The sequence below is a fragment of the Squalius cephalus genome (assembly GCF_949319135.1).
Source record: "Squalius cephalus genome assembly, chromosome: 4".
Lineage (NCBI taxonomy): Eukaryota > Metazoa > Chordata > Actinopteri > Cypriniformes > Leuciscidae > Squalius > Squalius cephalus.
Window position 1 is genome coordinate 9,531,224 of NC_137125.1, and position 27,498 is coordinate 9,558,721.

General features: G+C 39.1%; 1 protein-coding gene across 3 annotated transcripts in view; it reads right to left on the reverse strand.

Annotated features, from left to right (window-relative positions):
- LOC307157242 (NLR family CARD domain-containing protein 3-like) overlaps nucleotides 1–27,498 on the reverse strand; it is a gene marked incomplete at its 3' end in the record, with an annotated part of 47,403 nt that overhangs the window by 16,859 nt on the left and 3,046 nt on the right. Inside the window, exons 4-6 of one of the 3 annotated variants that reach the window (XM_079869100.1) lie at nucleotides 25,454–27,269; nucleotides 25,038–25,211; nucleotides 15,241–15,414 (exon numbers count right to left, since the gene is read on the reverse strand). In XM_079869100.1, coding sequence (XP_079725226.1) covers nucleotides 15,241–15,414; nucleotides 25,038–25,211; nucleotides 25,454–27,269 — 2,164 coding nt within the window. Of the gene's footprint in view, nucleotides 1–12,787; nucleotides 15,415–25,033; nucleotides 25,212–25,453; nucleotides 27,270–27,498 lie in introns of those variants that run through there. The other 2 variants (XM_079869099.1, XM_079869101.1) reach the window with 2 other exon arrangements.

Here is a 27,498-nt window from a genome sequence, read left to right on the forward strand (position 1 = left end):
TGATGAAATTTGTTTTGAATTGGGACTGGCGAATCCCTGTCCATAGAGCTAGTAAGTCCCGCCCATCCGTAAAACCCCACTGGACCTCTAGGTTGAAAAATCGTCAATGCAAGTGAATGTGAGAAAATAATTATTTTCCGGTCCAGTTTGAATTGTGCCATGAATGTGAACATACGTTGTCTGTGAATTTTTTATATAATTTTTCATGTTACGAGTTTGACAGTATATTGTACAGTATGATTCTTTGGCTAGCAGTTGTGGAAAAGACATAATGAGAAAGACTACATGTCGCCTATGTGACGTCACCCGATAACACATTTTTACTTCCACTTGTCAAATCACGGTGCTAATGCTGCGATAATCTATGGAGACAGATCGAGATGTCTGTGTGTTTTGTACCCAAATGTCACCATTCAAACCAAATGGGCTGTTCTTTCTTCAGATTCCCGTCTGAAAGCAGCGAAGAGTTGTAGTCCACAAAGTGCTCTCACACAAAGTCTAACCGTATCAAACTTCTACCCGCTAAATTGTAGCATTCTTCACACGAAAAATTATATTAAAAATTCAGAGACAACATATGTTCACATTCATGGCAAAATTCAAACGAGACCAGAAAATAATTATCACATATTTTCTCGTGAGATAATTTCTCACATTCACTTGCATTGGCGATTTTTCAACCTAGAGGTCCAGTGGGGTTAGCGGAAGGGGCGGGACTTACCAGCTCTATACTGTCAATGACCGTTTGCAAAGACCCGCCCACTTTAGTTACTGTTGCTATGTCTGACAAGCGACGCCACTCTCACACCACACCAAGTTCTCACGCAGTGAAAAATACATTGCGGATCAGAGAGGAGACTGCGCGCTGACTGACAAGTACTTTTGATATGAAACAAAGTCTCACCTTTCAAATGTAGTCATTTTTTAGAGACATTTAAACAATAAATACCGTTTTGTGACTCTTTAATGTGTCTGACAGATCACTGTAGACTCGAGGCTCAGTTAAAGCTGCTCGTGAACCGATCATCTCTTCCTTCTAGTTAATTTATAGCATTAAAATAAACATGAATGAACATAAAAGGAATGTTGTTTTAAAGTGCTAAGACGTCAGTACACTTTGTTTTTCAAATTGAAATCCTCCAATGTTAATCTACTAACTCTCCTGACTGCTTTGTTGGACAAAATGGCGGATTATGATTAGTCAGATCGCCTGTCAATTAATCTCCCTGCGAAGGGTCAATTGAGAATGCCCATGCTCACAATCCTGATCTAATGACAACTTTGCAGTTGCACATAGGAAAGCCCGGAAAATCCCACTATAATGTAAGAGAGCATCTTTTTTATGTATTTGGACCTAGGCCTAACAATGTGTTATTGTGCGCTGACACCATGTTTTTTTTTTTTTTTTTGGTGAGGCTACTCCTGATTTTGTTAGTCATCTCATCTCTTATATGCTGTGTTTGATCATATCCTGCCCTATTCATGGTAGCCTACTTGCAGACATTGCATCATCAATATCATCAATTGCGTCATCAAGGGGCCCGCCTTGATAATCCTACTTAAGGGCCCAGTGTTGGCTGGTTACGCCACTGAATATAATTGTCTAAACTCCTTATCAAAATTACATATTTACAACAAATTTGACACACATATATATATATATATAGGCACACTTTGAGTACTACTAATAAAAGTGGTGGAGATCAGGCAAGACTGTAAGAAGACTGCTATAACTGCTAGAAAAAGGTGCTATAACTGTAAAAACGCTTTAAAACCATATATTTCCTATGGTAAACTGCCTGTATTGGCTGTAAATTGACTTTTTCATCTATGATGACTGTTGTTAAATGCTTGCTAAATAAAACTTAATGTCTTTTGATGCTTGTGAGCTTAAAGGCCTTAAAGGCCTTATATGCTTGAACCCCGATAAATGCTGCTTGCAGCTTTAATTTTTAATTGTTTTCTCTAAGTCTTCTAGTGTTTACTATCTAAAGTGACATCAGTGGACATAAATTCATCCAGCATTTTTAATATAGTAGGACTGTTAATATTTTCTTTGAATTGGTCCGAGTTGGATTGATTACATTTGAGTTTATGTTTCAAAGGAAAGAGTTTTTCAGATTCAAGTGGAGAAGTTTTAGTTATTTGACCTGGGGCTTCAGATAGAGCACAGTTTGGCAGAGATCGGAAATCGGGAGCTGAGGTCTGACTGTGAAGGCATTAATAAAGCTTTGATCAATATCTGTTATTGAATAATCAACCACACTGGTTCCTAATCTGGAGTCTGGATCAGTAAGTGAATCTACCTAATGTATCTCCACGAGTTCTGCCGTTAATGATGTATAATCCTAAACCTTTACAGAGTTTTAACATTTGTTTTCCATTAATGTTCACTTAAGTATCATAGCTGTTTCTTGGTGTGATATTCGATGAGGAATGAAACATGGTGTCATTGAGGATGTGGTCATTATCTCTCTCTCTCTCTCTCTCTCTCTCTCTCTCTCTCTCTCTCTCTCTCTCTCAAAGTATCGATATAAAACAAGGAATGTTGATGTCTTTTTGAATTATTTGTATGGACAAGCTAAATTAAGCATATGGTTGACAAGAAAAGCTAAGATTGTGGGGAAAGGTTCCACCAATATTGTTTTAACATACAAAGGTTTGATGTCTGCTCGTTTAACGGTTGAATTTGCCTACTATGAACTTGTTGGAAAATTGGTAATGTTTGAGGATTTTTGGTGTTTAAATGGAATCTTATGCAAGATAAGTGATGGTTGTTTAGAAAAGATGTTATAATTTTTTATTTTTTATATATATATATATATATATTATATATTTTTATTATTGTGTGTGAGTGTATAATTGTGGAATTATGAAATTCTATTTTTAAACTGTAATTAAAGGTTTTTGTCAAGTCAAGTCTCTCTCTCTCTCTCTCTCTCTCTTTCACTCACACACAAACACACACACACACACACACACACACACACACACTCTCTCTCTCTCTCTCTCTCTCTTTCACTCACACACACACACACACACACACACACACACACACACACTTTCTCTCTCTCTCTCTCTCTCTCTCTCTCTCTCTCTCTCTCTCTCTCTCTCTCTCAAATTCAAATGAGCTTTATTGGCATGACTTGTACAGTATTGCCAAAGCATTGGCCATTACATAAATGGACATTACATACACAAATAATCAATAAATTCGATAAATCAATCAGTAAACAGATGTATGAATACATTTATATAAACAAGAAAAAAGAAAAAAACACACACCTATGTACATTAGTACCAACATTCAGACAAGATAAGGATGATTCTGACTTTAGTTTTGTCCACTGGCTGACTCTCGTATTTTGTGGAAGGCTGTCACATATTTTGCTGCTGTTGTGATTGAGCTGGAGTTCTCTCCCAGAATATGATTTAATTTTTCTGAATTTGGTAGTGCCATAAAATTTGGTTCTAGTTGTTGGAATCTAGTGAAATAGTCTGATCTAATGCTGTGATAGTGATCACAGTGTATCAGGAAGTGTTCTTCTGTCTCCACCTCTCTCTGAGAGCACAGTGAACACAGTCTCTGCTCTCTCGGCTGCCATCTCTGCCTGTGCCGGCCTCTCTCTACAGCCAGACTATGGTCACACACACACACACACACACACACACACACACACACACACACACACACACACACACACACACACACACACTACAGCCAGACAGCAGGGCTTCAGCTGATATGAGCTTGGGTCACTGCGCTCCGGTGCCGGTTCTGCTCCTGACACCGCAGGTCTTCAGCTGGTATGAGCTCAGGTCACTGTTCTTCAGGTGCTGGTAGAATTTCACAGCTCTTTTCTGGATAGTGATCAATAAGGGGTATTGTCCTAATTCAGCTCTGCACGAGTTGTTTGGTGTCGCTCTGTTAACTTTTAGGATGCTTTTACAAATTTGGGTATGCAGAGTTTCGATTTCCTCTTTTTACCATTTTGAGAAATCTTGGGTTTTGAGAGGTCCCCATATCTCACTGCCATACAGAGCAATGGGTTCAATTATTGCTTTTAGGATTTTTAGCCAGACCTGGCTAAATGGGAATTTCATGTCGAATAGTGTTTTTAATCATGTAGAAGACTCTCATTGCTTTTGCTTTCAGTTCATTCACAGCCAGATTAAAGTTCCCTGTTGAACTCAGTTTTAGTCCCAGATATGTGTATTCGTGGGTGTTGGAGGACTTGGTTTCCTGCTCTGAAGACGTATTTATTTTCCCTACACCTGGATCTATTTTGAAAAATCATTATTTTTGTTTTAGCTAAGTTAATTTTGAGAGCCCACGTTCGACTGAATCTACGACGTCGAGGAGCTGTTGTAGTCCCTCTTTTGTTTCTGACAGAATGACTAAATCATCTGCAAAGAGCAGACATCTGATCTCTGAGTCCGTCAGGGTTGGGCCGGGGGCAGTGTAATTATTTAAGGCTTTGGCTAATTCGTTTATATAGATGTTAAATAGAGTGGGGCTCAATGGGCAACCTTGTCTGACTCCTTGATTTTGGGGGAAAAATTCTGTTCGATTATTCCCTATTTTTACAGCACATGTGTTGTTTTTATACATGGTGTTTATCAGATCAAATGTTTTCCCTCCAATCCCATTTTCCAGTAGTTTCAGGAAGAGTCCTTCGTGCCAGATCGAATCGAAAGCCTTCTCAAAGTCAATAAAGCAAGCGAAGACTTTGGATTTATTCTGGTATACATGTTTATCAATGATGGTGTGAAGGGTGTAGATGTGGTCAGATGTGGTCAGATGTTCTGTGTTTGGGCAGAAAACCAATTTGACTTTTGTCCAGAATTTTGTGGGTTTTGAGAAAGTTCTGCAATCTTACATTAATAATCGAACAGAATATTTTCCCCAGGTTGCTATTGACACATACGCCTCTGTAATTGTTTGGCTCATATTTGTCTCCTTGTTTAAAGATCGGTGTAATCAGGCCTTGGTTCCAGGAGTCGGGGAAATATCCTACACTCAAAACAATGTTGAATAATTTGATTATTGCGGTTTTGAATTTGTCATCTGTGTATTTGATCATTTCGTTTAATATTCCATCAATGCCACATGCCTTGTTGGGTTTTAAAGCATGTAGTCTCTCTGTAAGCTCATCTACAGTGATTGGAAATCTAGGGGGTTCTGATTGTCTTTAATTTTTTCTTTCAGGATTTCTAATTTGGTTTTTAATACATTTCGAGCAGGATTTGTTTCATTTGTTTTGTACAGATTTTCAAAGTTTGTCCTCCATATGTTCCCGTTTTGAATGGCCAGTTCTTCCTGCTGTGGTCTATAGAGATTGTTCCACTTGTTCCAGAAGTTACTGGTATTTATTGACTCCTCCATTTCTTAAAATAATTGTTCTGTGTGTTCTTCCTTTTTTACTCTTAGAGTTTGTCTGTACAGTCTAAGAGCTTCATGGTATTTGTTGGAGCTATTTAGTGTTGTGTTTAGATTTCATTATGATAAATTTATTCATTTTTTGATTTAATTATGATTAAATTTCTGTTAGTGTTTTGTTAGTTTATTATTTGTTTTGTTTGTTTCATGCACGCTAGGGGGCACTATAGGTTATTTAGGTAAGCGCACGGCAGGGACTAGTATGCACCAGGTTAGGCATATGGTTTTTTACCGGAGCGGGAGAGGCACAGGAAATTTGCTTTGTTCTGTGTTTGCTCGACTTCAGTCAAAAAATAAACCACGTTTTGTTGAATTTTAATACTTGTTTGGACCTGATGTTTTTCCCACCCGCGTAAACCAAAACCCACTGTGCATCAGTGGCTTTTTGATTTTCTTTGATTTGAACTTTGACTTGAGATTTTTGTTACTTCGTTGACAAACGGCCACTACATTCAAGTAAAAAACCCGCCTTTGAACTCTTCAAAATTGGACTTATCGGATCGCTTGGATGTGGATTTATGGACAAAAGACATTAAGCAGTCTAAGATTCAGCCGAGGTGGCGACAAGGCGCATTCTGGCCCAGATCACACAAGACGTTCAACCTTCTCAAAGACACCGGTAAGTCAGTGATACAACTGTTTAGAGCCGTAATGGAAAACGGCCAAACGAGTGGAGTTTGACAGTATTTCACAAGGAATTGGTTGAATGTCACACGTCTACCTTTACGCATGGCCATGTGCTTTCATTCATGCATAAAAAGTCCGGCAGTGTGTGTGTTTGTTTAACGAAGAGGATCTGATGATCAATAATCATTGTGTGTTTTGCAAACCTGCTCTCTTGTGCGTCAATGAACTGTGTGATTTGTTTGCAAACAAAAAAGGAAAATAAATAAAAGAAATGGAAATGTCCGACGTTGGTGCAAACGATACTGAAAAGCCTAAAAGAACTGTTAAAATGTCTGCTAAAGGTATAGAATATAGTGTGATGACACTCCAGGAAAAAAGGAGTGAAAAATGCAAACAGGCCAAAAAGTGTATGAAACACATGAATGAGTTAATGACATCAAAGGAAAATGTTGATTCAATAAAGAATGAGCTTTCTGTGTTTGTAAGGTGTTGCGAAGACGCACATGATATCCATAAATCTTTTATGAGTCTACCTTTGCCCAAAGATGAAGTTGAAAGACAAAGTAAATATTTCACGGACAAAATGACAGAATATCGTGATTTCACTGAGAAGGTAAAAAAATGGCTCTCTGATTCACGTGCTGAGCAAAATAAAGATACTCCTGATGATCAATGTAATGCTGATGAAATAAATCCTGAAGATAGTGTCTCCAACGTTTCAAGTGTAAAAGCGAGCTTTGAAAAGGTACACTCTCAACTTTCACGGACTTCTTCGACGTCATCTGCGCGCATTAAAGCGGAGGCCGACAAGGCAGCTCTCGAGGAGCGCATCGCTGCGCAGAAAAGGAAACATCAAATTGAAGCGCAACAGGAAAAACTAAGGAGAGAAATGGAGCAACTTGAGCTTGAAACGGAATTGGCAGCAACAAACGCAAAGCTTCATGTTTTGGAAACCAGGTCACAGTGTGGCTCAAAATGTTTAGACGGCATGAATTCTTATTATAAAAGGAATAAGCCACGAGGAGTGAGTGATTTAAATGCCGACGCCAACACTTTTGTCCCAGATATCATGAATGGCAATGATCATGCTCTTGGTTTGTCTACTTCTGGACTCCAACCACCAGTTGTTAAGCCTAAACAAAGACAAAGTAAACAAATGGATGAAATGACATTAAAGGCTGATGCTCCAGTTCATGTGATGCAAACTGTAAACGGAGTGCACATGGGACATGCTCACCATCAGACCCAAGCTTTGACTGGCAACTATCACAATGATGTTTTAAACATTATGCAAAAACAAAATGACATCGCTGCTTTGCTTGTCCAACAAAATCTGTGTGCTGTCCTCACATCTAGGAACATCTCTGTGTTTGATGGAGACCCTCTCCAATACAGATCTTTTATCAGAGCTTTTGAAAATGGGGTGGAGGCTAAAACAGATAAATGGAGTGATTGTTTACATTTTCTTGAACAGTACACCAGGGGGCAGCCACAGGACCTGGTGCACAGTTGTCAGCATTTACCATCAGAGCAGGGATACCACAGAGCCAAAAGTCTTCTTGCAGAGCACTTTGGAAATGAACACAAAATTGCTGCTGCATATATGGAAAAGATACTTAACTGGACACCTGTTAAAAGCGAGTATATTAAAGGGTTGCAATCATTTTCTTTGTTTCTGCGTGGATGTGCAAATTTAACAGAACACTTGATGCACATGAAAGAGCTGGATTTTCCATCAAACATGAGGAGTATCATCTTGAAACTTCCCTACAAATTAAGGGAAAAGTGGAGAAATGTTGCTTGTGATCTGCAAGAACGAAGAGGTGATAGAGCAACGTTCACTGATCTGGTAGGATTTATAGAAAGACAAGTCAAGATTGCTTCTGATCCAGTCTTTGGTAACATCCAAGACCTACAGCTCACCAACTCCAAAACATCCAATGCCAGTCACTTCAAACAAAGGAAAAGAGGGAGCAGTTTTGCCACCAATGTCACTGCAGTCAAAGAAGGAGTTATAACTCAACATACAGGAAACAATGCCAGACACTTTCCTCTTAATTGCCTGTTTTGTACACAAGGTAATCATTCATTGGATCAATGTCCACAGTTCAAAATGAAAGTACACAGGGATAAGATTAATTTCATTAAAGAAAAAGGAATCTGCTTTGGATGTCTGAAAGTGGGCCACATGAGTAAAGATTGTAGATAACGTTTGGACTGCAATGCTTGTCACCAGAATCACCCAAGTGTCCTTCATATAGAGCGGCAGGATAAAGGAACATCCTCCAATCAACAGTCTGTGAGCTCAACCAATGCTTCACCTTCAGTGTCTCAGACTTGTGGCCATATTGGGGCTGGTCACAAAGATGCCTCAATTTTTTCTATTGTTGCAGTCAAAGTCAAGAGCCAGAGGAGCAACAAAACTGTGCAGACATATGCTTTCTTGGATCCCGGGAGTTCAGGAACGTTTTGGACAGATAGTTTGGCAAGAAGATTGAATGTAAAGGGTAAAAGGACAAGTATTCTGTTAAGAACAATGGGTCAAAAGAACATTGTAAATGTTCATATGCTGTCCGGTCTTGAAGTGTCTGGGATAAATATGAATGATTTTATTGAGTGTGGAAACAGGCATATCCTTTTTCGTTAAGACGCCAGGTAACGTCTTAACGCAAAAGGATATGCCTGTTTCCACACTCAATATTACACGACAAGAAGATTTGGAACAGTGGTCTTATCTCAAGGCTGTTAAGCTTCATGACATTGATGAAGGCATTGATTTGCTCATTGGAACGGATGCACCAAAAGTGATGGAGCCCTGGGAGCTAATCAACAGCCAGGATGAGGGACCTTATGCTGTCAGAACCAGAGTTGGTTGGGTCATTAATGGTCCACTTCGTGGTGGGAGCAACAGGAATAAAAGTGACTACTCTGCTGTAACATCAAACAGAATCTCTGTTGAACATCTTCAGGAAATGCTGGTTAAACAGTTTAACTATGACTTTAATGAGAGGTCATCAGATGAGCAGCTTGAAATGTCCAGAGAGGATGTAAAGTTTATGAACGTCATGAACAACACCACAAAGTTAATTGGAGAGCATTATTGCATTGACTTACCTTTCAAGGAGGAAAATCCCCTGCTGCCAAACAATCGTCGCGTTGCAGAACAGCGCCTCCAGAGCTTGAAAAGAAAGTTTGTCAAGAATGGTCAGTTCAAGGAACAATACATCACATTTGTAAATGACATGGTGAAGCAAGGATATGCTGAGCTTGTGCCTTCTGATCAAGTAAAGCAGAGTGATGGAAATGTTTGGTATCTTCCTCATCATGGGGTTTATCATCCCAGAAAGGGCAAGCTGCGAGTCGTTTTTGACTGTGGAGCAGCATACAGAGGGACATCACTGAACTGTCAGTTGTTGCAGGGCCCTGATTTAACAAACTCTTTAATCGGGGTCCTTGTTCGATTCAGACAAGAGCCTGTTGCAGTGATGGCCGACATTCAAGCAATGTATCACCAAGTTCATGTTTCTGGAAAGCATATCAACTTTCTCTGCTTTCTCTGGTGGCCTGGTGGAGATACTTCACATTCTCCAGAGGAACATCGCATGAAAGTACATTTGTTTGGAGCAGTATCTTCACCAAGTTGTGCAAATTATGCATTGAGGAGAACTGCAGTTGATAATGCCCAACATTTCCCTCATGAAGTGGTAAATACAGTCAAAAGCAATTTTTATGTTGACGACTGTTTGAAATCAGTTGCCTCAGAGGAGGAAGCAGTGCAACTGGTTAAGGATCTGACTACACTTTGTCACAAAGGAGGATTTAATCTTTCCAAATGGATCAGCAACAGCCGAACAGTGTTGCTGTCAATTGCTGAAGACTGTAGAGCAAAGGAAGTGATGGAGCTGGATTTGGACACGGACCAACTTCCAATGGAGCGAGCATTGGGACTACAGTGGTGCATTGAAACCGACAAATTCAAGTTTAGGACCTCATTACAGGAACAGCCACAGACCAGAAGAGGTATTTTGTCGGTGGTCAGCTCACTGTATGACCCCTTAGGATTTTTAGCCCCATTTACTATTCCAGCCAAACTGTTGTTACAGGAGCTTTGTAGAAGAGGCTTGGGGTGGGATGAAGCCATTCCTCATTCCCTCTCTAAAAGGTGGTTTGAATGGTTGGAGGATCTCCAGAAGATGGCTGAGTTCAATGTGGATCGCTGTATTAAATCCGGAGATTTTAAAGACCCTGACACAGCACAGCTTCACCACTTTTCTGACGCCAGCCAAGTCGGATATGGAACAGTGTCGTATTTGAAACTGAAAAAGAACGACAGAGTTCAGGTTGCATTTCTGTTGGGAAAGGCCAGAGTTGCTCCACTAAAACAGACAACGATTCCTCGACTGGAACTCACAGCGGCGGTTCTTGCAGTCCGAGTTGATAAAATGCTTCAAAAGGAGTTGCAACTGAAACTGGAGAAGTCAGTTTTCTGGACCGACAGCGCAACTGTCCTTAAATACATCTGTAATGAAACCAGGAGATTTCACACTTTTGTCGCAAACAGAGTTTCCTTCATCAGAGATGCAGCAAGTGTTCATCAGTGGAGATATGTTGGATCAAAGGAGAATCCCGCAGATGATGCATCAAGAGGAATGAGGGCAGAGACTTTCCTGAAAGGCAGGAGATGGATAAATGGTCCAGAGTTTCTTTTTGAGCCAGAGGAGGTTTGGCCTAAGTTGGATGCTGAGCTCGATGCGATTCCTGTAATGACCCAGAGGTCAAAAGGGATTTGACAGCAAACTCTGTTGTTGTGGATTTTGAGTGTGCCACAGATCGCCTGCTTTGTTACTTTTCATCTTGGAAAAAACTAAAAAGGTCTGTTGCTTGGTTGCTGAGGGTTAAGAGAGCTCTTGTGTTATTGGGACATAAGAGGAAGGAGTTGTGTGCCTCTGCAGACTTCAACAAGGACGAGCTGGAGACTCAAGGACCTGCAGTGGAAAGGAAAGTTCAGAGCTTTAAAGCCATGCTCAAAGGACAGAGTCTGATTCCTGAAGATTTTGTGAAAGCAGAACATGCAATTATTCAGTATGTACAAGAACATAAGTTTAAAGCTGAAATTGCATTATTGAAGAGTGGCTGCAGAAGTGTTTCCAAGGGAAGTCCGCTGTACAGACTAGATCCTGTGATGGATGATGGAATCCTCAGAGTAGGTGGTCGGCTGGGTCGAGCAGCAATGCCAGCAGAATCCAAACATCCTGTCATTCTGTCCAAAGATCTGCATGTATCCATACTGATTCTGCGCCATATTCATCATCAACTGGGGCATGCAGGAAGAAATCACATACTGGCTAAGCTGCGTCAGAGGTATTGGATTATTAATGCAAATTCCGCTGCCAGGAAGGTGATATCTGAATGTGTGGTCTGCAGACGCAATAGAGGAAAGCTTCTTGAACAGAAGATGGCAGACTTGCCTGAGGAAAGGGTGTTGCCTGATAGAGCCTCTTTTACGGACGTAGGAGTCGACTATTTTGGGCCTATCGACGTTAAAAGAGGCAGGAGTCTTCTTAAAAGGTATGGAGTGTTATTCACGTTTCACCAGCCGTGCTGTGCATTTGGAGGTGGCACATATGCTGGATACAGATTCCTGTATAAATGCTGCCCGGAGGTTCATCTGTAGACGAGGCCCAGTTTCCTCCATCAGGTCTGACAATGGTACAAACTTTGTCGGAGCCAATAGGGAGTTGAAAGAAAGTCTGGCTGGGTTAAATCATGGAAACATTCAGAGAGCTTTTGTTGAGGATGGCATAAAGTGGAACTTCAACACAGCTGCAGCTTCCCATCACGGCGGTGTGTGGGAGCGCTTGATTCGTTCAGTGAAGAGTGTTCTCACTTCAGTTCTCAAACAACAAATTCTGGACGATGAAGGACTCCATACTGTGTTCTGTGAGGCTGAGGCCATATTAAATGACAGACCAATTACAAAGGTCTCTGATGACCCAGATGACCTGGAGGCACACACACCTAGTCACATTCTGACGTTAAAAGGCAAGCCAGTCATGCCACCAGGATTATTTGACCACAGTGACCTGTACATCAGGAAGAGGTGGAGGCAAGCACAATATATGGCAGAACTTTTTTGGAAAAGATGGATTGCTGAATACTTACCAATGATGCAAGAGAGACAAAAGTGGATAAGACCAAGGAGAAGTCTCACTCCTGGAGACATCGTCCTCATTGCAGATGCCACCGCCCCAAGAGGATCTTGGCTGATGGGGAAAATTTTGGACGTGAGGGCAGATGCAAGGGGCCTGGTGCGTTCTGTGCGCCTTCGGACAAGAACCAGCATTCTGGAGAGGCCAGTGACCAAGCTCTGCCTGCTGCTGGAAGCAGGGGTGTGACTCCATGGACTCTCTCTCTTTCTTGCTTTTTCTCTCCCTTTTTGTCTCTATATATCTTTGGTTTTGTTTTAGGTTCACCACAAGGAAGACCGGAAACCGAAGCTGATGGGTGATATGCTATATATAGTTGTAGGTTAGGGTTGAGTAAATAGCTCCTTTGGGAGATCGACGTAATTGTGATTTAATGCACAATTAGGGGCTGGAGTGTTGGAGCTATTTAGTGTTGTGTTTAGATTTCATTATGATAAATGTATTCATTTTTTGATTTAATTATGATTAAATTTCTGTTAGTGTTTTGTTAGTTTATTATTTGTTTTGTTTGTTTCATGCACGCTAGGGGTACTATAGGTTATTTAGGTAAGCGCACGGCAGGGACTAGTATGCACCAGGTTAGGCATATGGTTTTTTACCGGAGCGGGAGAGGCACAGGAAATTTGCTTTGTTCTGTGTTTGCTCGACTTCAGTCAAAAAATAAATTTTGATTTTGTTTGATTTGAACTTTGACTTGAGATTTTTGTTACTTCGTTGACAAACGGCCACTACAGTATTGATGGCGGAGTTCTTCATTGTCAGGATCTCTGTGTTTTTGATTTTAGAGATTTTGTTCTGTTGTCCGGATATGTTTGCACTCACTGTCAAACCACATTTCGTTGGTGTTTTTTGGTTTTCTTTTTGATGATTTCTTTTTCAAATTGCACATGGATGCTGTTTGGTGGAATATGTTGGTAATGTCACTTAGTGCCAGATTTATGCCTAATTTATTTTGTGAATATGTTTTAGTTATAAATTTGTCTAATAATAATTTGATAGTTTGGCTTTCTATTGCATTTTGATAATTTTCTGTGCTGTTTTTTGTCCACTTGTAGGGTTGTTGCAGCTTCAGTAAATGAGAGGGCTGTCTGTGTGATTCATTGTTATGAGTTCGTCTTAAATATAGTGTAATTGTATAGTGGTCTGACAGAGGTGTTTGAGGACTGACTGTGAATGCTCTGAGATGCACTGGGTCAATGTCTGTGATGAAATAATCGACAGTACTGTTGCCCAGGAAAGAATTAAAGGTATAACAACCAAAAGAGTCTCCCCATATGCGACCGTTCACTATATACAGGCCCAGTGATCGCCAGAGCTCAAGTAGACTTCTCCCACTTCTGTTTGTAAATTGGTCATAATTATTTCTGAGCTGGTATGAGGGCAGAGGGTGGCTGGTGTTTGTATACTTGTCTCCCTGTGTGCTGACAAAGTCTGGTTCATTTCCAGTTCTGGCGTTTAAATCGCCACACATTAACACATTCCCTTTGGTCTGGAAATGGCTAATCTCCTCTTGCAGGATGGAGAAGGTTTCTTCACTGTAATAGGGAGACTCGGCTGGGGGGAGGTATATAGCACACAAGAATATGTGACGGTCTGTGGAGACGATGTCTTTTTGGATTTTTAACCAAATGTAAAATTTTCCGATTTGTATGGTTTTGATTGAGTCTATGAGATTTGCTCTATACCATATCAGCATTCCCCCTGACTCTCTGCCCTGAGTCACCCCTCTTAGTTTCGTTGATGGTAGAACTATTTCCCTAAATCCAATTGGGCAGCCAGTGGACAAATCTCTTACATTCCATGTTTCTTGCAGTATTATGATGTCAGAATTCTGAATTTCCTTTTTGAAGTCTGAATGTTGGCTCTTAAAGGAGAACTCCGGTCAATTTTAACATTGAGCTCATTTTTTTGTACATTTGGAGTGCTGTCAGTACAGAGAACAACGACAAAAATCGGTGTTGCCTACACCGTGTTATCCTCTTTTTAAAATTTGCACCCTGTTGACTTCAATGGGGCAAGTTTTAAACCTGCTTTTAGCCTCTTAACATCCTTGATGTGTCATTACAAGTGCACAGGTCATGTGAGTGATTCCTTCGGAGTGAACGCGGGTGAATCTGACTGCAGTAGATGTGAAAGATATGAAAAAAATTGTTTATTCAGCCAGCGCACATACCTGTATTTACATCCTGTTTTCGGTCGAAGTCCACAGTAGTCGAGTTCATGCGCATAGGTTTAGTACCTATGATGGGGGGGGGGGGGGGGTAGCTATTTTAACTAGCCTGGGTTTCCCCATGTTGCCTTTTATTCACGCTGCTAGGCAGCCTGGACACCATGGACCAGATTTTTGCCTCAGCGAGGGAACAAATCACAGAATGGGGAGGGAGCAGCAAGACGATGACGATGTCTATGCGACACACCGAAACAGCTTGTTTATATCGGTGTTTTTTTCGATAAAAACATGTCTGCAGAGTGTCCATATATACCTTCTACCCTCATGTTTGTCTTGCACAAACAGCAATAGTCGCTAAACGCCATCGTGTACACATAAATCTCTGACCCATCGTCTTCTTCCTCGTCGAATTTCTGTCGCTCTATATACGTCATCTGGTATAATTAAAGCGATTGGCTATGAGCTACGTACAGGCGCATTTGATAGACATTCGTAGCGCCCAATAAACGGCTCTGGGCATTCGTAAACCACGCCTCAAATACGAGAAAATGAACATGTGGTTCACATGTTAGCTGACGTTAGCCAGGCTAGATTTTAACTATACTTTAGATCAAGCTGTGGATAGGAATCATGAGGAACCTCATGCTTGTTCAGCTTAAGCACTTAGGTCTTTAATTAATTATCATAGTTTTACTGATTTATGGAGAGACAGTTTTCCAGGGGTTAATGTGAGTAATAAGTGAAGATTGAAATGCTGTTTTTGGATTTGTTTAATCAACTCTTTATGCTCTACATACTTGAGTTTTTCCAGTCTGTATTTTGGATCCTCCAGTTTATCAGTGAGCAGCTTGACTCCTGAATCTCCTGGGTGATTGTAGCTCAGATCCAGCTCTCTCAGGTGTGAGGGGTTTGAACTCAGAGCTGAAGACACATAACCACAGCCGCCTTCTGTCACCATACAGCCAGACAATCTACAAAGACATACAGCAACAGTGCACATGACATTAGTTTGGCAATCAGACGTTACTATCACACACTGATCTTGGCTGCGTTTCCCAAAAGAATCTAAGAATAAATTATAATTTTTTTCAAAATTACATTGTTTTAAATTGAAAATATATGGTTTATATTTAGACAAGAAACATTAACAGTCATACAAATAACAGTGAATGTGTGCATATTTCAAAATAAATCATTATTTGAAAGTATTTAACCCTCTGGAGTCTGAGCTGTTTTCTGGGCCCTGGAGGTGTTCTGACATGCTCTGACATTTGTGCTTTTTTCAGTTGCTTATAAACATATTAATGGCAAAGGTGTAAATTCACTCTATTTAGCACAAACAGGGCTACCATAATATGTGAACAACTTGCATGTACATGTTTGTATTTTTGATAGAATAATGTTTATGCATGTTTTTTTCAAAAACAAAAAACTAAAGTTTCTGAAATAAGGCCATAAAACACATTCTAAATATATGTAAATAAGACTTTTGACTAATGGATGACGTTCCCTAGAATTTTTTCTTCAAAATTATGTGAAAATAGTCTTGCTTTATCGTTCACATAAAACCAAACATTGATTTAAATTGATGTAAAACAGGTTTTGCTTGGAAAGCCAATATGCGAGGGGGAGTGGTTTTCACCTTAGATTACATTGTCCCACCTACTCTGCATAATGACTCTGCATAATTAGCCATTCATTCAGGTGTGAAACTGACTGAGCCACAATGCAAAGACAAAATATATATTTAGAAGAAGACTTATATTGACCATTTAAGATTTTGCTTACACCTATCTTGTAAATATGTTTTGTCTTTTTTATTAAAAAGGTTACAATTACAACAATAATTACAATTTCAACAATATTTCAAGTGTACTCTTTCTTTGTAAAAAAAAAAAGATTATAGGCCTACATTTTATCCATGTATTCATATTTCAGTCGATTTTACTCATCTCAGTAGCAATACAGTTTGCTAAAACATCATCATTCATTCACACACGCGATTTAAATTTAACTTCTGGCAAAGATGAAGTTGATGATAGGCTTCTGACTCGCGATCTTCGCAGTAGGCTAGTGAACGCACCGGAGAAATGCACATTTATTAGGCTACATAGTTTTTTTGTTTTGGATGGTTTTGTTTAGAACCAGCTTTCTGTAAATATATTTCAATTTTTTTTAGACATGTGAGGCGAGTAGGCTACGGGTTCATGATGATCTCCAGTTCAGACCTTATGTTGTGATTGCTAGCATATATATATTTAAAATCCAGGAAATTTGTTAATGAAAAAATTATTAAAATTAAGATACAATTGATACAAAACGAAATTCGTTTTAAAGAAAGGATTTGTACTTTCTGTTTTGAGGTCTCTGTGAATGTTTGAAAGTCTTTTAGTGCTTAGAGAGCTTGCGTCCATAATGGAGAACTGTCACGTAATATTGTTTTTTTCCTCATAAATGCGAACACGAAAAATAAAAGACAAAAGACTTTTAAGTAAAACTTACTCCGAAATTGTGTCCTCGGCGGAATTCGCTCTTCAAAATGCTGCCGTTCGTCGTCTGTTATAATCTTCCTCTGAGGAAACAACCCGGTATCGTGCATTCTTCCTCGCTGTCCAGAATCATCTGAAGGGCGTCTTTATTACCGGAGAAGCGTGCCATACTCAAAACGCGATGAACTATCAGTAAGTCTGATAGAAACTGTGTTTTTATGGCATTGATGGGGGGCGTATGCGATGATCACCTAAACTATTTACATGTGAATCGCGCCGGGGGCGGGGCGGACGCAGCTGATTATAAAGATAATGAGGCAGAAGGAAAAACGGTACCTCTCCTTGCTTTCAAACGGATTACATGAGTTTAAAACATTTGTTTTTTATATAAATTACTTCATTCAAAAGAAGAGATTTCAAGCTTCATAAAGACATATCTCACGTGCCTGTGTGAGAAGTATTCGCTGAGTTATGATTCATTTTCGGACGCGTTTCAGAATGGACTACACGGAGAGAGAGAAGGCAGAACTCGCTTCGTGTTTATTTTTCTTTATTTGGCGAAAAGCACAACACTTTGTTTTTATTGTGAGTATACACAAAAATAATACACATTTAACAGAATCGATTGATGTATGAAACTCCTATGGAAAATCAAAGTCAACAGAGTATTCATGAGTTTCTTTTACACTGATAAAAAAAGCGAGCTGGTATCGCCGGCGATACCGCCGACCTCAGGGGGTTAAAATGCATTAATTTACAATGAATTCTAAAAAAAATCTTAATTTCTCTTTAATATCTTTAAATCTTTTTATGAAAAATATATGAAGCTCATAACATCTCTCAGCCAGTCATCAAAAGATGGAGGGAGATTTTGTTTCCATAGCAGAAGAATGCACCGTCTAGCTAATAATGTTGAAAAGGCAAAAGCCTTTGCAGCATTTCCAGACAAGCCAGTGACATTTGGAGAAAGTCCAAAAAGTGCAACCAAAGGGCAAGGCTCAATCTGTCTCTTTGTCACTAAAGACAAACTTACATTACAGTTGCTAAAAAATTCTTAATTTGTCTTAAATATCTTTAAAAAAATTTTTTTTAAATCTGTTTATTGAACTTTTACAATAATACAAGGATACAGATACAGGAGAATATTGAAACATATTGTTATTGTCCAAGTTAAGAATGGGCATAACCAAAACATATGTAATAAATCAGCAGGGGCCTGATGGCAACGATCACAGAGAGGATCAACACCAGGCTTAATTTTTGCCAACCTCACTTTTGTCCAGTTAATTCAATGAATAGATTTTAATTGGATAAGACTGTGACGAGCACAAATAGAAGAGGTATGAACATGGGACAGGATTTGGTTCCAAGTCTCAAAATATGTGAGGCATAGATCCGACTCCCACTTTTGTCTAATAAAAGAGAGAAAGGAAGTGGAGATGGAGGAAATCAGCCTGTATATTGTAGACAATTCACCCCTTTTATCTAAGGCTACTTCAAGAATCTGATTGAGGTAAAATCTAGGTAAAACGTTCATCTTCACCGAATTCACGCGTAAAATTAGCCTTGAAGAGATCTAAGCACTAACGTGTAAATATTACTCCTAAATATTTAAAACTATGGGAAGCAACTTTAAACGTTGAAGCACTCGTTGGTAAATCAGACATTGGAAAATTTATTGGATGTAACTCACTTTTATTTATAGGAAAGGAATATTAAGGAATTAATCATTCTCAAAGCTTCAGGTCAAGAAACATCCGGATCAGAGATATAGAGCAACACATCATCTGCGTATAAATACATTTTGTGAACAGCACCAGCTCTCCTAATTCCCTGTATGGCCGGCTCACTACGAATGGCAATTGCCAATGGTTCAATTACCAATGCAAAAAGGTGCAAGTGAGCAGCCTTGTCTAGTGCCACTTTTTAAGGGGAAAATAGAGGACCATACTCCATTGGTCCAGACTGAACATAATGAGGAGGAATATAACAGTTTTATCTAGGATATGAACGTGTTGCCAAAACCGAATTTCTGTAGCAGACAGAAAAGGTAAGCCCATTCCACCCGATCAAAGCTTTTCTCTGCGTCCAGAAGAGGCTTTGATGGGTGAGAATTAGAGGAATAAATGATTTTCAATGCCCTTCTTATATTATGAGACCGTAGTCTGTTTTGAAAAAAAACAGTTTGGTCATTGTGTATGATTGCCAGAAAAATCAATTCAAGACGCTTTGCAAGCATTTTACCCAGTATCTTTACATCTACATTCAAAAGACTGACTGGCCTGTACAAACCACATTTGTGTGTGTCTTTGTCTTTTTTCAAAATCAAAGAAATATAAGACTGAGGAAGGGTTGGAGGCAGGCAGCCATTATTAATGGAATCTAATAACATGTTTAGGAGAGGTGTTTTAAGTGTTTGAGAAAACATCTTTCTGCACCGGGCGGGAACCCATCGGGCCCAGGGGTCTTGCCATTCTGCATACTGTGGATTGCTAGCACTATCTCCTCTGTGGAAAACGGTAATTCTAGCTCTTCTCTCATTGTGTCCATTATTGTAGGTATGGGCAAAAGTTTTTAAATTTTTTTTTAGCTGACTTTCCTCTAATTGAAGCGCAAGAAGCTTACTTGGCTTGTCACCATACTCAAAAAAATGCATCTTTAGTCTTCAGCAATAACTTTTCAGCCTGATTAGTTGATAATATTAAAATCAGATTGAAATTTGAGTCTTTTTTTGTAAATTTCAGGATCTAGAGAAGCTGCATAAGCTGAATCGAGCCAAATAAGTATTTCAGCGAGGAATTCAGACCTTAGAGACGTGATTTCCTCACAAATTGTTGTGGTAAGCATCTCTTTTAAAAGAGCTGGTGTTAACCCCAAAGCAGCCACAGCCATGTTACCGGCGTTGTCAGATTCATCAGGAGCAGGAGAAGCACATTTAGATTTAGGCATAGCAGCAATAATGACAAGCTCCAGCTATCATTCAAAGGTTCTCTATCGTTGTAGACGTCATCTTAAAGTACTAAGGATATTAACCCTCTGGGGTCGACAAACGCACCAGCGCGTTTTGCTGGATTTTCTTCACATTGTAGCACAATAAACTTAAATTTCTCCATCATTTATGGTCATACAGAAAAAAGAAATATGAAAAAAGAATCTGTGATATTTCTACTTTTGTATGTGTCCACTTACAATCGAATCAAAACATTGTGCTTTTTTAAAATAAAGAAAATAAACAGGGTGTGCTTTCTGCCTCCCTGTCGCGGTGAACTTTTTTTTCTTGAGCACGTCTATAAACTGAAACAAAACTCAGCGAATACTTGTCACACATTTATGAGCCATATACCTTTATAAACATTTAAGTGTGTACTTTTAAATGATCGGATTCAAACTGAAAACAAATATTCTCTGTTTAAGTAATTTGTATAAAACCAACAAGATGTCCAGCTTCTCATGCGCTTGCTAATTATTTTTAATTCGACCACGCCCACGTGCGCAAAACAGATTCACATGCAAATCTCCACATGGAACTCGAACGCGCTCGTTACCTCAAAAACAAAGCAGCAACAAACTTCACAAGTCTCTGCTTTTCGTCGAGTTTGAAAGACGTGCCGTGAGCTTACATTGGATTTTCCTCAGAAGAAGAAGAACGCGATTTGAAGACAAAAGATGTAAGGTAAGAAATTCTTAATTATTAGTTCATGTTATTGTTGCATAAACTTCACATTGCAGTTGAACTGTTGCTAGATATATGGTGAATATTATAATATTTGGACCCGTGTTTACTGTTACTGTGTTTGTGGATATCTGCTCAAACGTAGATATGTATAATATGGTAACCATAATGTTTCTTATTTTGGAGCGAGCTCTGGTTTTGAATGTATCATATTTTTAGCGCGATCACGTTTGAAAAGCAAAACGCACCAAACAAAGGCTTCATTGTTTTTACTATTATCCAATTTCATATCATCATAACGAATGGAAACATTTGAAGTAACATGATAATCAATATATTTTTTTATATTAAAAAAAAAAGATATTTTTTTTATATTTTTAATATTTTTAACAAGCGTAGTTGTTACTGAAATCTTTTGGAAAATTTATATCGTCGCTGTCGGGCGGAATCCTCGTATCTCCAAAACCATTATTTTTCAGGAAATAAAAAAAACTGTATATTTTTTGAGTTATTAAACATTGTATCGTTAAAGTTGGTATTATTCCTTATATTGCTATCATATACTGTTTTATACCAACATTAACACAACATTTCCCCCAAATCATGTATAATCGGAGATACGAGATTTATGACTTGGGAGCAGGGAGATACGAGGTTACGCTGTCATTGATTAGAATAGTACGGACACAGACGGCAGTGTTCATCAAAGTCTGAGGTCGCGTTGAGCCTTTTGACAAGAGATAAGGCTTTAAGAGCCATTAAAATCTAATGATTGTGGTTACATACATCTTCCTAAACTCCATTTTAAACGTTTAAGAGATATGAGTGATGCAATACCAAAATATTAGGCTGTCTAAAATAGGCGGAAATTAATCTGCACGCAAACAAAGTCAGCGGTCGCGTTGAGCCTTTTGACAAGAGAAAAGGCTTTAATAGTTAACCAAAGCTAACGACTGTGCTTACATACATCTTCCAAAACTCCATTTTAAAGCTTTAAGAGCTATAAGTGAAGCAGAACAAAAAACGATGAGGTAACTACAGTTAGGCTGTCTAATAGGCGGAAATTTGCCTAATCTGCACGCAAATTTACCTTCTGGCTCACGGGCTTCCTTCTTCACCGAAGTATTAACTTACAGCTATCGATTTTTAACAAAACAAGTCTACTCAAATGTATCTAACCTAACTATTTTCACTCGTTATTGTCTAAAAAACAGTTATCCAAAGTTATCCAAAGATAGGCTTACTTGATGCCAGTAGACAGCCCTTTTTTCTCCCATAAATAAAACCTTGCTACTTGGCGTATTTTACATGCACAGTGCCAACTTCGAGTCAGTAAAGTAATAATAGAAACAATAATTTAATGCTGGTATCCAAAACATTTAATTCAATTCAAGTATTCCATTAGATACATTTTAGAAACTTCAATGCACACGTATAATAAGTCTAGTAATAATAAGCCTAGTAATAAGTAGACATTTAAAATACATCAATAACTGATATCATATTTTAACACAGATAAAATCAGAGTTAAGGCTTGCTTTACGTGTTGCTCGACGAGGATTTCTTAATCGGTGCGACTTTAAATCCTGAGGAGACAAAATGCAGCGAGGCTCCTGCCGCCGCAGAGTGAAGAAGAGGTGGAGTTACGAGGATTCTCAGACAGTTGAAGTGTCCAGTGGAGTTAAGAGATTTGCTCTCAAGCTATTTTCAACACTTTAGATTGGTTAATAATTTGTAAAAATAACAGAACCCCGTGGGGACTGACCAATAGCATCGATTTGTGAAAAAATATGAAATTGACAAAATTTGGACATACGAGGTTTCCGCCCGACAGCGACGATATGCTGCTATAGGTTATTGTTATTATTATTTTATGCAGCACTGTGCATAGCCTATGCTTACAAAGCACAACAAACCTGGTGTTCATTATATTATATATTGTTGGAAACATTATGTGTGTGTGTGTATTATGTGAATTTTAAAAAGCAATTTTAACCAGAAAAATCTAAAATTTATTCCCAATAAATTTTAGAACTATATTCCCTATAGTTTCTCTTGATATCAGTATGTTCACTTTTTTTTTTTCTTTCAGGGACCAGATGCCACTGAGTCCTGCTGACTTCAACATTCACATGAGTCTCTGTATATGAACATGGTAAAGTGAAAATCAAACACCTTGGAAATGAAAGGTATGTACAATGTTTTTAGGAATGGCACAAAGGTCTCTGTCTTTGGATCATTGTTTTCAATAAGTGCTTTTTTGTCATTTGTTGTGTATATTTGGATTATGTTGTGTTGTAAATAAATCCAAACAATCAAAAAGCCATTCTTTTTTAAATCTCCTCATTCTTTGTGCAAGGTTGCTCAGAATGACAGGGCCTGATAGCTCCTAAAATAGGGCCATTAGGGAGTGTCTTTCTCAGGTGTGAAAAGCTTACATATTAATGAGGTGATCACGCCCCTTCGCATAAAGATTTCGCACACAAAACACGTCTTAGAAATTTTAAATCAATATATTGTCTTCTCTGAATGAGCAGTCAGGATGACAAATATTCTAGGCTACGTGATACAATTTTCAAAACTCTTGTGAAGAAATAATCAGTAGGGGTTTCATGACCTTATTTCAATGACAATTTATTTTTGTATTTTCACAAATCACGCATAAATGTCATTATCTCAAAACTACAAACTTTTACATACATGCTGCTGATATATTATTGTAGCAGAGTTTGTGCTGAATACAGTGTAATCAGACTTTAGCCATGAAAATGTCACAAGTAACAGAAATAAGCTAGCCTGGCTAACGTCAGACCAAGTCTCATTTGAGACTTGGTCTGGGAACCACGTGTTCATGTTCTCGTATTTGAGGCGTGGTTTACGAATGCCCAGAGCCGTTTATTGGGCGCTATGAATGTCTATCAAATGTGCCTGTATGTAGCTCATAGCCAATCGCTTCAGATATACCAGATGACGTATGTAGAGTGACAGAAATTCGACGAGGAAAAAGACGATGGGTCAAAGATTAATTTGTACACGATGGCGTTTAGCGAATATTACCGATTGTGCAAGATAAACATAAGGGTAGAAGGTAACGTCGAGTCTGATATAAACAAACTGCTTCGGTGTCATCATCGTCTTGCTGCTCCCTCCCCGTTCTGTGATTGGTTCTCTTTTTCAGGGGAAAATTTGGTCCATGGTGTCCAGACTGCCTAGCAGCATGAATAAAATCACGCTGCGAGCAAGGCAGTATGGGGAAACCCAGGCTAGAAATAAGCACAAATGTCAGAGCATGTCAGAACACCTCCAGGACCCAGAAAAAAGCTCAGACCCCAGAGGGTTAAATGTTCCCGTTGACTACTGAAAATAAATTAAATTTACGGAGCAGCTCCAAGAAAATTGTATAAGTTGTAAAACATATTTTGGTGTGTACCCAGCATGAGATGCTAACTGTGTCCTGCACATAGCCACTAGATGGCGCTGCTAGCTTGTTCAGTGCTGTCAGAAGCAAATCATGCATGAAATAGAAGCATTTTACAGTTTTAGTAACTGTTGCAAATTCAATCTTCATACAGTCCATTCCCTTCCCCTCACCCCAAACAATATTTTTCTTAAATTTATGCAGTCCATGTGGGTCATACGTCTGTATAAATATGGACAAATATTGCATTCCTGCAAATGTTTTGTCTTTTGGGGTGCTAAGTGGTCGCTTACCTTTGTGGAATAACAAATTTAAAGAATCTATTTCAGATATGCTTCCTTACATAAACATCATGGTGAAGAATTCTGATTTTAGCATTTGAGGTTTTAATTTAGATTCCAATATAGACTGAGAAAGTTTAGCAGCGTTTATGGTGATTATATCAAGAGATTCTGGCCAGTCCTGTTTCTCTAAATGAGTCAATTCCTGAGACTCTCACCTTCACCCTTTGTCCTTATGCATTTCCTGACCAGTAAGCTCAATGTACAGCTGTGCTTTTGTCTCTGTGATCATGTGAAGGTATGGGTAATACCGTCAGGCTGATTGGATTAGCACACGAATGATTCACTGAGAATCTCACCTTTTGTTCTGCAAATGGCTTTCGGACCCAAATGGCTCTTGGAGCCTTATGCTGATTGAATTATGATTGGCCAGACCCTCAGTCTAGGGTGTTACCTAAACCTGTTACATGCTTTGTTTGAATTTGTCTCCACCTTCAAAAGTCCCTCCTCCTAAAATGCCTATAAGACACCATGTACAGTTATATACTTTAGATAATGTTGGAAGTACTGCAGCAACGTACAGCGGAGTTCTCAATAAAGAATAACTTCTGTTGAACGCGATCCCAACTATCTCCTGGTCTCTGCTTCGATGAAAGAAAACTTTCCAACACCTTTCTTATTGGTTAAGTCAGCCTCTGATTATAGCATCGTTAATCATTTTAAAACCATTCACCTCAGTATCTCCAGCTGACAGTTTGGTCTCTTCAGTCCATCAGAAAGAAGCTTCACTCCAGAATCCTGCAGGTCATTGTTACTCAGGTCCAGCTCTCTCAGAAAGGAGTTTGAGGATTGTAGAGCTGATGATAAACTCTCACAGGACTGAGCTGTGAGATTACAGCTGTGTAGCCTGTGTAGAGAACAAAACAAAGAGCAGTGGTAATGTTTATTAGCATTTATAATCTGGAGCTTGAAAAAACCTTTAACTGTAGTGAATTAAGCAAAGCTAAAACAATTATCTCTTCATAATTTCACACACATTACTTTTATTAATTTTTCTGAACTGTCTAGGCCAGCAAGTCACTCATTTAAATTGAAGGCAATTACAAAAGACTTACAATGTTCATAAATTAATGTAAAGGATACTCTTACAGTGCTCTTCTGGTGTTTTTGATCACTGGCAGCAGTCTCATCAGTGCTTCATCAGATCTTCTGTATTTCTGTAGCTCAAACATCTCTTGAGTCTCTTCTGACACTAAGAGCACAAACACCAGACCAGACCATTGAGCAGAGGACAGATTCTGTGCTGAAAGTTTTCCTGAGCTCAGATTCTTCTGGATGTCCTCCACAAAGTCATCTTTCAGTTCACTCAGACAGTGGAAGAGATTGATGGTCCTCTCTACTGATTCCTCCTTCTCTATTTTCTTTTTGATATAGTCAACAGTTTTTGTCATGTCCCCTGTTTTCTGTTCCAGTCCTAGCAGTAGTCCCTTCAGGTCACTCTGATCAGACTCCAGTGAGAGACCCAGGAGGAACCGGAGAAAAAGGTCCAGGTGTCCATTCTCACTCTGTAAAGCTTTCTTGACTGCAGCATTATAAAGCTGAAAGAGTGGCTTTTTGGACAGTTTCCATGTCAGTTTTTCTCTCCAGGATTGAAGAAATAGGTCAGCTTTCTCATCTTTGTCCATCATAAACACATAAAGAGCAGCAAGGAATTCCTGTACGCTGAGATGTACGAAGCTGTAAACATTTCTTGCTGCTACCTTTTCCTCCTGAAACATTTGAGTGCATAACCCAGAGTACAACGATCCTTCATTGACATCTAGTCCACATTTCTCAAGATCTTCTTTGTAGAAAATCAGGTTTCCTTTCTCCAGCTGTTGAAAGGCCAGTTTCCCAAGCTTCAGAATAATCTGATCAAAAGACACTGCATAGGAATTAGGTTCGGGCTCATCACAGTATTTTTCTTCCATCTGTTTCTTCTGAGAAATTAAGAAGCTTGTGTACATCCCTGTGAGAGTTGTGGGAGTTTTGTCATTGCTCTCTCGAGCCAGTAGAGGCTGAAGAACAATGAGAGAGATCCAGCAGAAGACGGGGATGTGGCACATGATGTACAGACTCCTGGATTTCTTGATGTGACTGATGACGTTTCCAGCAACCTCAGGACTGCTGTTATTTTTGAAGTATTGCTCTTTCTGCTCATCGTTAAATCCTCGCACCTCTGTCACTTGATCAATGTAGTCACGGGGTATCAGACTGGCTGCTGCTGGTCTGGATGTGATCCAGATGAGAGCAGAGGGAACCAGATGTGTCTTGATAAGGTTTATTATTATCTTACTCACTGTTGTTTTTTCATTTACATTTGTAAATATGTCGTCTTCTTTAAAGTTCAAAGTAAAGCGACATTCATCCAGCCCATCAAAGATGAACATAACTTTACCATCACCTTCAGGAAGAGAGGGCAATTCTTCAGGACTACTAAAGAAGTATTTGTTGAGCAGTCCCATGAGACTGTACTCTCCTTTAATCAAATTCAGTCTACGGAATGGAAGTGGAAATATGAAGACTATATCCTGATTTTCTGTTCCTTTAGCCCAGTCAAAGATGAATTTATTGACAGAGACAGTTTTTCCCACTCCTGCAATTCCCGTTGTCAGCACTTTTCTGTTTCGACAATCTGTGTCACACTGGACTTTAAACATGTCATTACACACAATTGGCTTCTCCTTGGCAGTCAGTTGGTTGTGATTTGATTCGATCTGTATCACCTCATGGTCGTTCACTCTTCCTCCAGTCTCATTCCCCACCACATATAAATCAGTGTAAATATTGTTCAGGTATTCCTTATGACCCGTCTCTGAATCACCAACCAATATCCGCTCGTAGTCCCGTTTTAATTTGTTCTTCAGTCTACAGCTGGTCTCTGTGTAATCATGAAGAGTAGCTTCTCTATCGTCTGCAGTTGAGCCTTTAAGAAAGAGGAGAAAAGTCAGCAAAGACTAAGATATTGTGTTTTTCATAAATTCCTGCTTCGACTATATTCAAATGAATCACACTCTCACTGCAGTAGTGTTTACATGAACATCTTACACTGATTATGCTGAAGTTGACAACATAAATGATGGAAATGCCTTGATTAATACTTGAATGCAATTGGAATTGGATTTATCGGATTTTCACTATTGGACTCAGACCAA